We start from the raw sequence: 16,202 nt of genomic DNA on the forward strand, positions 1-16,202 counted from the left end.
GAAATTCCACAAAATACATTAAGTCAACTGATAAAGGCAATGAGTGACAAGTTTATTTGTTTGATAAATCATGTTTATTACCATTGTCAAAGTTTTAAACTTGGGATAGAGCTCAAATAGCTATATTGATATTTTTATAATGTTGGATGGTACTTTTACACTTTTTGTTACAATTCTCTATTTTTATCATTTATCTATTTAATCTGTTTTGGCACACTTGCAGTAGTATTTGTAATGTCAATAAATAAAACATTGAAACATCAGAAATACAATACAAATTATTACTTAATACCTAAAGAGAGATTGATAATCCAAATGATGATAAATATCGACAGATTTCCAACAGAATAAGGAAATGTCTCTAAGGAAACTGCTTTAATGCTGTAATGAATGTATCTCTCATTAATATGGTTGTTTGATTTAGAAAATTAATTTACTCAAATTATTTATATATATGTAGTATACTTTCTGAAGTAACTTTAAAATAACATGTTTCTCAGAAACACCAAATACAAATCAGTATTAAAAATAAGGTGAGAGAACATTTTTGCAGTAAATTGATAGAGCTTTAATGTGTGGAAAACATTTCCTGCACTTTTTCTTCCCATAAATTATATTATCCTGGTGTAAGTATATATAATTCATGGTTTTTTTCTAGGACAAAAAACATCCTAAAAATGCTTAGGTATTGTATGTTTTGCTTATATTTTTTCCCTTTTGAAATTAGATGTGATGGTTCTGAATGACATCATAGAACAAGCTGCTGGAAGGCAAAGCAAAGCTAATGAAAGAGGTAAATATCATGCCCATTCTAGGGCATGATCCTTAGCTGTAGCTGCCACTGGTGGTTCCTTGCCTGCTTTCTCCATCTGGCCTGGTTACAAGTAATACCCTAAACAGTGTTTAGGAATGCTATACAACTGCTTTTCTCCCATAAAAGCAATTTTATTAATATATATTTTGTGTTAGGTAGAAGTAACAGAAGACTTCAGCAGAATATTTCTGCATGTTTGCTGTGAGGGTTGGACTTGAATATTAACTCTATCATTCAGAATGTGGATGGTGACATGGCCATGCATGATAAACAGTTCTTGTTGATAGCATGAATTTTTTCATTAATTACTTTAAGTCTTTGAGAAAACATAAAGCATGTACATTTTTACTGTATGTTATTTTGTAAATTAGTTTAAATGTGAAATTGCTGTAGGCATTAATTTTTTTTTTTTAATAGAAACTATCACTAGAGTTCATAGTGAAATTTTGTATATTTAAGACCATGGGAAAAAACAACTAACTGAAATATATTAATATTCTTTCTTACTTAAATAATGTAATTCATAAAATAGAATTAAAAGTTAAAAAATTTCTGTATCCAAGTGATCTACTATCATATAGATTTGAAAGTATGTTTCATTTCCTTCAGTTAAAATAACTTATTATTGGTTGCATTATTTTCTCGTGTTAATCTGATTAGATTGGTATTACTGGACAAGATGCTAATAATCCATTCAAATTATATCAATTGAAAAACTTACAGCTTTACCTTGTAGCTTTTTAATTTTGATCTTTTTGAAAAGTTTATGATAGATGGTCAAATGTGCCATTACAAATTCGAGTATGGAATAGCACACATACCAGAAGAATAAAAAGATTTTTATTTTTAAATTAAATATATATTTGATAATTGGGAATTTTGTATGGCAAAGCATTGTAGAGCATGTAAGAACACGGATGTAATGTGTAATTATCTTTTTAACTTGGAATCACTAATCACTTTAAGCAAGCAAAATAAACAGTAATCCTGTCTCAGTTCATTTACCATTATACAGATACATTACATCCTGTTATGTAACTTGTATACAGAAGAATCATAAGAGTTATTCTCTGTTACTAAACATTATCTTAATAATTACAGAACTCCAAGCATTAAGCAATTGCAATTATCTAAATACGTTATCCAATTAAAATACCCTAAAAGCTGTTTAGTATTTTCCAAACTTTGATCACTTACTACAGTGTTAAGAGTCAAGAGGACAAGCCACAACACTGATGTCAACTATGTCCTCAGTTCTTTAATAAAATTATTAAAGACATTTTAATTTTTTCTTAAGTTTCTTAGTTTAGTTCTTTGTAGATTATCACACATTATACAAAATCATTGTACTAGGCAGGCAGCAATATTTCCAGTTAATTGAAAGTTTTTACAGCATAGAACAATGTCTAGGCATAAAAAATATGAAACATCTTTCACGTAAGTAGAGAAATACTCATTCTGAAAATCCTAATGTTATAAGATTTGATTAATATAACGTACTTAACTCACAGCCATTGAAAACCTGATGAGAGGTATAATTTGTTAAACCAATGTATGCTTAAAATGAACATATGAAAGATGTGAACAAAACCTGTCTTTAAAGGTGTTTGTTTGTTTAGTGAGATATTATACAAGAAGTACTTATGTAAGATAAGTATAGTATGTTTACATCTGACCTCTGTCTAAAATCAGTAAATATGTATAAAAAATCTATAAATCAGATGTACTTTTGCAGGGTCCCTAAAATTTTCTGTTTTAAGAGTGAATGAAATCAAACTTAAGAGTAATAAATATTTTTATATCTTGATTTTCATGACCATAATTCTTCTTGGAATTCATGGTATGATCACATTTTATTGATGTCTTGACAGTACAAATTGCAATGTTAAGTATCCCTTATCTGACATCACTTTAGTGTCTACTAACTGATTGACAGACAACATACTAGCATAAATGGTTAAAACAGGTTACTCCTCCAGGTGGCTTTCGACCCTTTTTTAAGTAAACAAGATGAACATATTCATATCATGTAAAATAGTTAATAACTCATAACTAACTATATTTTCATATGCACAGAGCTTCAGATATAGTTACAATTGCAGGGTGATACTTTTGTTTATTTTTTTATTTTGAAATGCAAATGAAATATATTCCAGTGACTCTAGACCTCAATTCTATATGCAGAACTGCAGATGAGTTAAATCCATCACAGACAATTAAATCCATGTACATACATGCACATACAAGAAGCTCTCTTTAACAGATTTTAAGCCCAGCATGGCCAGGTGGTTAGGGCACTTAACTCATAATCTGAGAGTCGTGGATTCCAATCCCTATCACACCAAACATGATTGCCCTTTAAGCCATGGGGGCATTGTAATGTGATGGTCAATCCCACTATTTGCTGAAAAAAGAGTAGCCCAAGAGTTGGCAGTGGGTGGTGATGACTAGCTGCCTTTCCTGTAGTCTTACACTGCTAAATTAAGGACAGCTATTGCAGATAGCCCTTGTGTAGCTTTGCACAAAATTCAAAACAAACAAACCTTGATAGAGTAGCATTTAGTCAAGCAATCCAGTGAAAGTAATATAATTTGTCTTGTTTAAAGTTAAATAAAACAACTTTCTTTCCATGGTCTCCAAGTAAATTTTCCTGTAGTATGAAAGTAATTGGGTCACTGTATATGTGCATATCTATACCTAAAAAAATAATGAATTTATATTTGAAAATAGAGTGAAAGAATTTCAAAGAAGATGTTTTTCTGACTGGTTTTTTGATAAATAAAATGGACAATCTGTTGGTTTTTGCCTCCCCCCATCCCCAGACACACACACACACACACACTGATACAGTGGTATGGCTTTGGACTTGCAGTGCTTTAAGCTATATTTCAATACCTGTGGTGGGCAAATCAGGAATAGCCAGTTGTGTATCTCTGTACTTAAACAACAAACAAACTGTTGGTTCTTTTGAAACTTTATATTTTTTAGTGTGTAATATCATAGCGTCTGTGCAGTTTTTGCAAAGTTTGGTAGTTAGTTTCTGCAGAAAGATCAAGCAAAATACAACAGCTGAAAGTGATAATCAGATTAGTGAACAGGTTTATCACCATCTGTTTTAGGATATACAATAGTATTGATAAAAATGCACATTAGATCCATAATATAAAATAGTTTGATGATTAACAAGACAAAACCTACCTAAATGTATTACCGTTTTATGGCAGTTTTATAATTCATTAAAAAAAAAGAAAGATTTTAAACAACTTCATTTCAAAATTAATTTAGATTTGAAGATATTAAAAGGTAGAACATTTTTATGATAGAAATTAACATTTATATTGCAAACTCCTCACTTGTCAATTAAGTGTGTAAGGTAATTGTGCTAACCTGTGCATTTGAAATGACTTCTAATTAGAAAAGAATTAAAGGTCAAAACTTATTTGTATTGAATAAGTATAGATTTATTTTAATTTGACAGTGCTTACTACTGAAATGTAAGTGTTGTTTTACAAGAAATAATTATGTTGAAATAATACAAAAGAGCTAGAAATATATTGAATGATCATTAGTGTATAAAAAAAAACATTTATAAGATAAATATCCTAATAGTAATGGAAAATAGGCATTGTGGACAAATACTGAATCAGTGTTTGTGTATTTAATAACAGTATCTTATGCATTCAACACATTATCAAAATAGCATACCTTTCAATAAAATAAATAAAATGGTTATTATAAACTTGCTATAAGAAACGACTGTACAAAGGGACAAAAGGTTAATGTTTTTTTGTGTGAGAAAACTTTACTAAAGATGAAAAAAATAGACATTTGAGAGAAAAAAAACTCATGAGTATTAAAAATTCAGAAATTTAATGTAATTCTTGTATCTTTAACATATCAAAGAATAGTATATTTGTTTTAGTAATTTGTATAATTTTATTTTTTCTTTGCCTGTAAGTGCATGGGAACCACCATAGAAATGTTTGAGAGTAGAATAGCAAAAATCTCCTACAGGATCAGCTACTGTCATACTTAAACATTATTCAGTGTCTATCTATTATTTTCCTACAGAGAAGGAGGAACAAGAGAAGATCAAGCTTAGAGAACGTTGCGTGGCGCAGTGCTTGAAATGTGTAGACATCTTCTGTGTTTGGGACTGTTGCTGGTGTTGGATACGCTTCCAAGAGTTTGTCTCTCTCATTGTCTTCGATCCCTTCATGGAGCTGTTTATCACATTATGTATTGTAGTCAACACCCTCTTCATGGCAATGGATCATGATAATATGGACACAGAATTTGAAAACGTCTTAAAAAAGGGAAACTATGTAAGTGCGTGCAGTTATGCTGCATTGGTACCAGTTATGCAACTTTTCATAGGGAAATTTTTAAATAAAATTGTACTGGAGTTACTTCACTTGTACAAACCCCTTTTTTCATTTTACTATTTTCAATTGTTTGATTTAATTTCTTTAAAAATACAACAAATTTCATTACTTCATAATGTTTTGAATTTCAGCACACCTCTTTTGAAAATACACAGGTTTCTAGTTTTGTTTTTGTGGAATAGTTTATGCGAGTACATAAACACTTTCAACTTGGATTGAGATGATTTTATACATAAACAACTTTTTAGTTTCAGAGATTATTACTTTGATTTTTTAACTTCTTGTTTGTATAGTTTTTTTTATACCCTATATTTTTTGTTCAGCCATTTTGAATTTTAGGTGTTCATATTAGAGCTAAAGTGTATTAAAACAAGATATTAAGAATTTATGTTTTGTAATAATGCATTAGTTTTACATAGTATTATCATAAGATGCAAAAAAGGGGGAAAAATCTTTGAACATTTTAAATTACTTAGGAAGGAAAATAAAAAGTTGCATAACTGGTGTTTCTGGAACATTGCAAGAGTGCCGTGCTCGTCAGTTACATATATAATACTTGTTGAATTGGTCTTAAAATCACAGAGAATGTCTCAAAAGAAAAACTAGAGTCAACAGATGATAAACATTAACACATACACATAATAATGTAAATTGATTAACTGGTGGTGATGTTTCACCATTCTTTCCTCATTTTTCTGAATTCTCTGATTGTAAACTACAGTTTCTCTGTGAGTGACTGCATGACTTCTGTAAAGCTTTGTTTGCCTTGGCTTTCAAGAGCATGGCACCCTGTATTCACTTGTGTTCCACGCACTTTTCGTTGATATGCTCCAACAATATGGCTTTTCAGTTCCATTAAGCTCTCTGTCTTTTAATCTTATCAAAAGCACCTTTTGCATTGCAGTGTGTATAAAGCACTTGTTAAGTGGTTGTTGTGTCTGTGGTTCTTTGTTTGGACTGCCTATATAGATCAACCTGCCTGGTCTTAATTGATTGCACACATCTGTGAGTGCTGAATGGATTCAAGAAATAATTGGTGAGTTAAAATCTGAAGGTAAGGATGATGCACAGACTGGGTTTATTTTTTAATACATTTTTTATGTCTATTGTTTAGGTAAAATAAAATTCTTTGGTTCCATTATAGTTTATCACATTAGTTGTACATCTCATTTAGAGTATAATTTCGTTAACTTCCAATGACAAAACTAATTATTACCCTTTATTTATATAATCATCAAATATAGTTCATGGTTTGCTTCAGTTGATTAATCTGAAAATGAAATATAAAAAAGTTTGATCACAATGAGAATTTACATTTAATATGTAATGAATTATCAACTAATTTTTAATTAATTTTGCTATACAAGTTAATAGATCATTTCCAGCTAACATTACATTTTTTTGAAGATTTACAATAACATGTTATGTAAAATATAATTCATCTGAAAGGCAAACAAAATAGTATCTGTGCTTTAGTTTTCTTTTTTAGCCATAAACTGTAATAGCTTCATTTAAAAAAAGTCAAAAAATTTAGATTATAATTTTATCAAAATTATGGTATAAATTATATTCTACATAAACTTTTCCCATCTTATTTTAATTTTTGTTGCAAAAGAATACCTACTTTGGAGAACTTTAGGCAAAGTAAGGTTGAGAACTTTAAGGAACTACAACTGCCTGATGAATGAAAAAGGAATAACATTTACCTTCTTTACTGATGCAATATTCAAGACTTTGAGAAGGACTCAGTGTAGATGCTGAAACTTATCTCATTTTTATTCAGCAGGTAGTTGCAGTTCCTTAAAGTACTCAAACTTGAAAGAATGCCTATCTGTAATTAGATTATTTTCAGACTGAATATTATGCTTAAACTTTAAGATGAATCTGACATGCTCAGACTTTACTTTGTGTATAAAAATGTTTATACAGGCCTCTATTCAAACTATATAGTAACTGAGGGAGTGTGGCATTTATGGTGATCACTGTGTATATAACCTAGGTGTAACATCCTATGGTCTAAGTAAATAATATTATTCTGTAAGATGGGCTCTCAATAAGGTTCTGACAAGTGTCTAATCCTTTTTTGTATCTGTTGCTATTTCAAAGGCTCAACTAGCTCATGGCAATAGGAAAGAAAGGGTCTAACATTCAAAATGCTCATTTTCAGTTTTTGAAGATATTTTGTAATATTAAGATATGTTGCTATTCTAAGAAATAAGTATTTTGCTGTGAGGTGAAGCATGGATCACATTTCCTGTAAGCTTGTAAGGTATATCCATTTTCCTTCTAACCAAAATCTCTGTTATACTCCTGAGTTTGTTAAGTTAATATTCTTGATATCCACAAAAATTATTTGTAAAGATATTTCATAGGTACAAGTATGTCCAATGCACAGATTACAATAACCCACATTATAATACCTCACCATAGCCTTTCTCACATACTTGTTCCATGATCTCCATTTGGTCATCACTTTGGAACAGGTTGAGCAGCTCTCTAACTATAAAATTTGTGAACAGAGATAAAGGTTTCAGTGCTTGCTCCACAAAGCATTGCTTGTGATCCATTAGTAAAATGTACAGTTTTCATAGGCCATGTTCATGAAGAACTTGCCACAAAGACCTACAAGCTAATGTCACATTTGGCTACATTGTAATCTGTTGCAAATATGATTTCTAGCAATTTTTCTTAATTCTAAATAATTAAATTTGTCATTAATTTTTAGTTGATTCATAAATCTTTTAATTGTTGTAGATTATTGTATGCTCCCAATGCCCTTGAATGGCCCCATTTATTTTATGCTGCAATTTTTTCACATCTCTGGCACATGGTACACACAAAAATAATTCTGCCCTTCCTACATGACATTTCTGATAGGCAGACCATTTTTGGATAACTTAGCAATACAGACAACCAATTAAAACCACATTTGTTTCTATCTCACTCTTCCACTCTCTCTCTCTACACATATATATATATATATATATATAGATAGAGAGAGAGAGAGAGAAAGACTGCATGATTTTTTTATTCATAAAAAGGCAAAGGAAAAATTAAACTCCCATACTCTAAAATCACAAAATTTTAGTTTTATTGTACCTTTACTAGAAAAAAATTAAAAGGGTTTTATTCACCATAACCAGAATGACTGCTACCTTGTTATACCTTAATTTAATCTTGTACAGCAACATTTTCACGTATCAGGAAGATTGCTTATAGGCCTTATCAATAATTGTTTTGTGTTTTAACCTTACATTCAATGACATTTGCTTAGATGAATTAAATTTAAAAGTATTTGCAACAAAATTACATAATAGCCTTTCAAACACAAGTGATTAATACTGCCAAAAGCTCTTATTAAATATACTGTGTATCTGTGAATGCAGAAAACTTACAAGGGCTGTATATATTTCAACAAAACTAAGTTATGAGCTACAAAATTGTTTATATTCATACTACTTGGTGTATAATGTCATTTACTTTCTCTCTGATTTTAATTATAATTTTACTAACAAACATTATAATTCTCATGTATTTGGCTTCCCAAGAAATTCCTAGTGAAGGGCCTTATACATCATCATGTAAAAATCTGGATTGGATTAACAATTATCTTTCCTAAGTTTTAGGATTATTTTAAAATTTGATGTATGTTTTTATCTTCTATATTTGACTTAGCTCTTTCTGAGGTGAATATCTAACTGAAATATTTATGGCATTATGATTCTTTTTCTTAATTTAAGTTTTATTTTGAGAAGATAGTGCCTTTAGCACTACTGTAACTTGTTACATTTTTGAAGCATTTCTTGTTAACTGTATATAGCACATTTGATATGACAGAAATTGCTTCAGTTATTATAGACCCCTTAGTGTTACATCGATGGTGGGAAAAGTTTTGAAAGTATGATAAAACTGAAGTTAAAAGGGGCTTAGTTAACTTATGAAAATTGTACTAAAATTATATGCAACAACAGGCCGAGCTTAGAGGAAATGAATCAGTTCACCCTTTTTTCTTTGAAAGGTAAGGGTAAAGGCATTTGAATATTTGTTTGATTACTGAAAGAAGAAAACTATGTATTTAAAATTAATGCACAGAATAGCAAATATTATGTTAACAGTTTAATAAAAAATACTTAAGTTACAAGCATTTAAGTTATTTAGTTGTTAGGATGTTCAAACTTTCAGAAAATTGAATATACTGAGCTGTAGTTATATCAAAGGCATACTTATTGTAAAACCATTATAACTGTTATTACATATAGAATACTTCACATGTATAGATGTTGCATAAACAAATTATTATTATTTCAAGGATTAGCAATAACAAAAAACTATTATTTCTGCCCTATTTCGTTTTTTTTGGTGTTTTTTTTCTGAAACAGACTGTTTGTGTTATCATTTTGAAATATTTATATTTGCTTAATAACAGAATCTAACCAGATAACTTACTGTATACAAATGTGTTGTAAACTAGACTTTTCCAGTAGGATGACAGTACCAACCAGTTATATAGACTAGTAAGTTAGTACCATTCTGTTAGTTAGAAGTCTTGTGGCTGTATGTAAGGTTTGTTACTTTATTTTAAGTGTTAAATGTGTTAAGAATTGCTTGTGTATACATTTGTAAAAAGTTTGTGAAAACTAAAGATCACAGTTTAAAGACTTAGTCATTTGATTCAGGTTAAAGTACAATTTAGTTATCAGGTAACTTTAGGAAGAACGTAGTCTTGAACTTTGTTTTTATTTTAAGTGGAGTAATTAAAGGCTTTGGCATTTTTATCAGTTTCATGAAGAAAATAGGAGCAGTAAATGTCATTATCAGGAAATATTTATTTTTAATAAACTGATTGGCATGTAACTCTGCAATAGAAGAGCTTCATTCAAATTTATTAAGTGACCTTACTTTGATTTTTAACAAAACATTTATTTAAAGATAAAAGAAACTTTAATGAGCAAAGTTCAAGATTCATACTTACATGTAAGTGTTTTAAAAAATGATTGATTAAAATATTTATCATTTTAGATAAAAATTAATGAAAATTATTTCTGTGAACTCTCAAGTAGTTGTAAACTTTTGGATGTTATAAGAAGGTAAAATTTCTTACAAATAGAAATACCTTTTTCTTTTTTACAAATTATTAAATTTTAACTACACTTTTGATGCATTTTGCAAAGAACACTTTTATCATGTTTGGTAAAAATACATCATTTGTATAATGTTTCTTCAGTGATTATTTCTGTGAAGCTCTGAGTTCAGTATTATTTTCTGTGTGAGTAATAAAAAAATAGTACATGCACAGATATAAGCTGGTATAATTACTTCAAGGTTTGGCCTGGCATGGCCAAGTGGGTTAAGGCACTCGACTCGTAATCCGAGGGTCGCGGGTTCGAATCCCAGTCGCACCAAGCATGCTCGCCCTTTCAGCCGTGGGGGCGTTATAATGTGATGATCAATCCCATTATTCGTTGGTAAAAGAGTAGCCCAAGAGTAGGCAGTGGGTGGTGATGACTAGCTTCCTTCCCTCTAGTCTTACACTGCTAAATTAGGGACGGCTAGCGCAGATAGCCCTCATGTAGGTTTCATGTCTCATGATGACGAGAAAACCCACTTGTAGAGAAAATTATATATGTAAAAATGGCTGGTATGGGTAGAGAAAGCACTGTGTAGAAGAACAAATAACATTTGACCTTCTTTGGTCATCATCAGGTTCACAATGATTGAAGAAGGTCTAAACGTTGTTCTCTCCTCTTTGTAGTACTTTCTCTATCCATACCAGCCATTTTTACACATATAATTTTCTCATGTAGCTTTGTAAGAAATTCAAAAAACAAACAAACAACTTCAAGGTTTCATGTGAAATAACAAGAAATTTGAAATTTCAGTGTTGATGAGAATATCCATTTCATGTGAAAAGATTCCACTTTTTATTATATTTTGTAAGAAACTACTTTTGTGGTGCTTGATAAAGCTGTGTTAATTTTTATCTAACAAAATATAAATATATGGATAAAATATTTAATTATAAGAACTCATTAAAATATTTAATATGTTTACGAACATGTGTGGCATGTTTTAACAATTATTGTAAAATGTTAAAATGTATATGCATGCAAAGGTATATAAGAATTAGAGTATAAAAATTCATTTACATATTACTACTTGCCACATCAACTTCTGCATGCCAATACTTGCAAACATGTCTCGATGTTATTCTGCTATTTTATCCTCATTATGTTACCTACATGTTTTTTACTTTTTAACCATGTGTGAAAACTAGATTCTTCTCTCATAACTTACCATATTAGCATTGACTGAGAAATTTCATAAACTGGTCTAAACCAGTTTGTAGTCATAATTAAAAATGTAAAAATTATCACTTTGTAACCTACTTGACAAGCTCATTAAAATTGAAACATCAAAAAAATATTGACTTGAGCCTTATGTTTATTAAGCAGTTGTTTTGTTTTGTTTTCTTTTCGTGATTGCTGCTCAAACAAAGATGCTGTCACAGTTATTTCTAACTGATTCTCTAATTCAGTGGTTTTCAAATGTTTTTGTTCATGGGACGTCAGGATTTCTTTTTAATATTGTCAAACCACAGTGTGATCTATTCATTATACTGTCTCTTCTTTTCCATAACTATGCAATCTTTCCACTGACTTCCAGAAGGGACATAGTGGATCAAAGATAAAGATTCAGGGCCACCACCTTTGTTCTGTTGATTACTATGTTTAAAAAATATTAATTTGAGCTTAACATTTACTAAACTTTATTATTTTCATTATTGCTACTCAAACAAAGATATCATAATTATTTCTAAATCAACCTACAGTTCTTTCAATAGCTATATTGTAGTATCTGAGCTGGTTTTGACCTTGAAATGTATGTTCATTATAAGAAATAAAATTGTAGTTGATAAAACAATACAGATACAATACAGAAAAAAGTGTGAAAACATGATAAAAGTTCTGAAGAATTTTAAGCACATACTATAATAAGAATCACAAAACAGAATGATTAGAAATCTAGCCATTTCTTAATGTCATTTGCATCATGAATTGGTTACATGTAATTGTTTAACCAACCAGCCTTAGTTCAAGCTTGAACAGATTGACACATGTAATGATTAAAATATATGAAGTATGACAATTTAAGTAACCATAATTGTTAATTATAACTATAATTTGATGTGTGTTGTTTAATTTTGTATCATATATTGTTATAAAATGTTGGTGCCATGCAATACAAGGAATAAGAGTTGTTCAAAAAATGTCTTGCTGGGAAACAAAGGCATATATTTTAGGAACAAATCACACGGTTTAAGTTATGCTTTAGAGATTATCTTTACAATTAATTTTTTAATTAATAGTGGTATAGAATAATTATAGAATGTATTGTTTCATCTTTAATCATTGTATTGACATTATAGTATTATAAAATAGTTTCCTTACATTCATCCATTCATTTCCAGCCAATGTGCACATGGCAAATGCACTCATGAGTTTCAGTATACTGACACTAGAAATGCATGTCTTTTTTAAAATGTATTAGCAAATTCAAATTGGTCAGACTTACAGAGATACTGTTGTTGATGTGTTGTGTTTATGTAAATTAAAATAGTATTTTTTAATAAAGTGCAAACTCTAAAAGTTTTTTTTCACATTTATAATGCTTAGTGATTTTGAGATGTACATTCTCTGAAACTTAAGCTTTAAGAGTGTTTTTGGAAAAGTAAGTTTTTTTTATTAGTTATACCTGTAATGACATCTAGGTTCTCTTGAGAGAAGGCTAGTTATGCACCCCAACAACCTTGGAAGCAGTCAATCCTCTGAATGAGAGAATTAGTGGATGACAACAATTCAGGTTACAGAATTTATCTAAAATTCTACTGTCTAGTGGATTCCATACTTCCAAGGCTTTTGGTGCCCATAATCAACCATTTCTCATCATGAAAACACAACCTAAATCATCTGTCAAAGAATGTTTGTGCTCTCTTCTTTTTTTCAGTTCTTCACTGCAACATTTGCTATCGAAGCTGGTTTGAAACTTATAGCTGTCAGTCCAAAAACATACTTTAGAGAAGGTTGGAACATATTTGATTTTATCATTGTTGCTCTCTCTTTGTTGGAACTGACTCTAGAAGGTGTACAAGGGTTGTCTGTACTTCGATCTTTTCGGTTGGCAAGTAACAACTTTGTTGCCATAATTTTGATCTTATAAACAAGTTTGAATTATGTGATACTTTTGTATTTATTCATTACCTTGCAACAGTTTTAGATGTGGTACTTGTACAAATATTGAGCTGTAGTTATAAGTTTCTGTTCTTCAAGTACTATGATCTTACTTAGAAGAATTGTCACATTTATATAGTTGCTTGTTTTTCACTGTTTTACAGAACCTTATGGTGACAGATTTCTGCTGCAGAAAATGTGTGTAAAAGTTTATTAATAACATTTAAGTAACAAAGTATAACTGAAATAACTGATAATGTTGATTCATAATTATTTGTTTATGATCAGCTGAATTTGAACTACTTGATTATAGAAATATTATATATGTTGTTTATAAAATACATTTTTACGCATCATTTAAGTAAGGCTTATCTTGAAAGAAAAACCTTAATATATATGCGTGCGTGCACACACACACATATATATATATATATATATATATATATTCAAACAATTTTAGATAATTAATAAACTTTATTGAACTTTGGTAGTCAGCATATTTATATATATAGTAAAAAGGTGCAGTTATTATATCATAGAATAGATTGCACTAAATACAGTGTATTGTGAAAATTTTGCTAAAAATAATCTGGAAATTGTGACATAATTAATTATTTCATGTATATGAATGCATACTAGTGAAAAGTTTTATTGACATTCCTTAATGCTAGGTATGAGTCAGGACATGAATTTCTTCCAGTGATTTGTACATCAATTACATAGGTCTTTTTTTTTTATCCCATGAATTGGTATGATTTAATTATTTAAAACTGGCAAAGTTCTGTTGGATATTAAATAGTTAACATGGGTGATGAATGACCACCAGGCTGTAGTTTTACAAGATTATTTTCATTATATGAGTGAATTTATTGCAATTACACTTACTATTTTTTTTTTTAGCTACGAGTTTTTAAGCTTGCCAAATCTTGGCCAACATTGAACCTTTTGATATCAATCATGGGAAAGACAGTAGGAGCATTAGGAAACTTAACCTTTGTCCTTGGAATCATCATCTTTATATTTGCTGTTATGGGAATGCAACTGTTTGGGAAGAACTATGATGAAAAGAAATATCTGTAAGATTTTGAGAAACTAATTGTAAATATTAGATATTTTTCTAATTCATAAGAGTATTTCATTAATCCAACATATTGCATAAGAGAGTTTTATAATTTACAAATTCAAATTATACATAATGAAACTGAAGACTGTTACACAATTTTTTGGAGTGCTTGGATGCAAGAAATGTTTCTAACTTATAACTTGGACAAATATCTGTTGTTGTTTTTGTTTGAATTTTAAATACACGAATATTATTTTTGATGTCAGAACTTGTAAAATTCCAATGTATTCTAGATTTTTGGCTTATCACTTATGCATGAAATAATTACAATTCCACAATAAATTCTTAAGTACTTGTCTGCCATTTATGTATTATAGTTAAAACTTGCTCTTAAAAGATTTAGGAAGTTGAGCCTATGGAAATATTATTTTGAATACAGTGACTATATTTGATACTTTATTTTATTCATACTTTAGTGAATTAGGTGTTCCAGTCATCTATGTGAACACTAAATGTTTAGAAATTATCTTTAACAGTACTTCCACAACTTTTTTTCATGGAACAACCATTTGCTAGAAATACTTTCTTTGCTGCAGTTATGCATTTAAAAAAACCTGAAAAATTGTAATAGTAGTAATAGTAATAACAATCCTTTATTAAGTTTTTCATTAGTAAAATAGCTGAGGATACAACAACATATTAAACGTTATAAAATGTATATTACAACAGCTGAAAGATATGGAAAGAGATCTGTGACTTAACATTTTTAAACAAGCTATGCACTTGTTTTAATGAGTATAGTTTCCTCAAGAGTGGTTAAGGACTTGTTAGTCTTGCTCTTGTTTCTGTTACCACATCTTTCAGTCAGTTGCACTTCTTTATTTTATGTTGCACTAGTAAGGGAAAAAAAAGGTTGCAGAAGTATTGAAATATAATATCATGAAAAGAATTCTCTTTAATTTACTTAATTAGGTAAAATGTAACAATATATAAAATTTGATTTTTTTCTGTAAATTGTACAGAAAAATAAAATATTTTCTGCTTGCAACCCCAACTCAAACTTTCAGCAACTCCTCTTGGGTTGAGACCCCCCATTTTATTATAAGTTAAACAGGTAAATAGTATGATTTTGGAGTAATATATTTTCGCAAATAAATTTTATTTAGTAACATTAAATGTTACAAGGAAGAATTAAAACTTTGAAAAAGCATATAATGTTGTATTTGGTCAAACTGTCATGGAAGTTTAAGAAATACGTAGAATTACATTTGTTACTCTGTTAGTGAAAAGTAGAGTGATGAATATGTGATGTTAGAAAAAAATGTGTTTAGTTTGTAAATCCTACTTGTGCTCTAGGTTTCATGATCAGCAGGTCCCTCGCTGGAATTTCCGAGACTTTATGCATTCCTTCATGATTGTTTTCAGAGTGTTGTGTGGAGAATGGATTGAATCCATGTGGGATTGTATGCTGGTCTCAGACTGGCCTTGTATTCCTTTCTTTTTAGCAACTGTTGTCATTGGCAACTTGGTGGTAAGTAATTGTACAGAAATAACTCAATAAATGAGGAATAAAAAGTAATTAGCAATGGAACTCAGATTGGTCTGCAGAATTACAGAGGTGTTAAAACTATCTGGAGGACAATATATGTGTACATAAAATATACCTGTTTTTGAAACACACTTACCTCCTTTCACACTATCTTGATGAAAGG

At 29.7% G+C, this 16,202-nt stretch overlaps 1 protein-coding gene across 11 annotated transcripts in view; it reads left to right on the forward strand.

The window, feature by feature from the left end:
* LOC143237166 (sodium channel protein para-like) overlaps nucleotides 1–16,202 on the forward strand; it is a 232,121-nt gene that overhangs the window by 188,770 nt on the left and 27,149 nt on the right. For 7 of the 11 annotated variants that reach the window (XM_076476122.1, XM_076476124.1, XM_076476120.1 and 4 more), the window contains 5 exons: nucleotides 728–793; nucleotides 4,862–5,139; nucleotides 13,204–13,377; nucleotides 14,328–14,503; nucleotides 15,847–16,021. In XM_076476122.1, the coding sequence (XP_076332237.1) occupies nucleotides 728–793; nucleotides 4,862–5,139; nucleotides 13,204–13,377; nucleotides 14,328–14,503; nucleotides 15,847–16,021 (869 nt within the window). The remainder of the gene's footprint in view (nucleotides 1–727; nucleotides 794–4,861; nucleotides 5,140–13,203; nucleotides 13,378–14,327; nucleotides 14,504–15,846; nucleotides 16,022–16,202) is intronic. The other 4 variants (XM_076476129.1, XM_076476125.1, XM_076476130.1 and 1 more) reach the window with 1 other exon arrangement.

The sequence above is a fragment of the Tachypleus tridentatus genome, chromosome 13, assembly GCF_004210375.1.
Source record: "Tachypleus tridentatus isolate NWPU-2018 chromosome 13, ASM421037v1, whole genome shotgun sequence".
Taxonomy (NCBI): domain Eukaryota; kingdom Metazoa; phylum Arthropoda; class Merostomata; order Xiphosura; family Limulidae; genus Tachypleus; species Tachypleus tridentatus.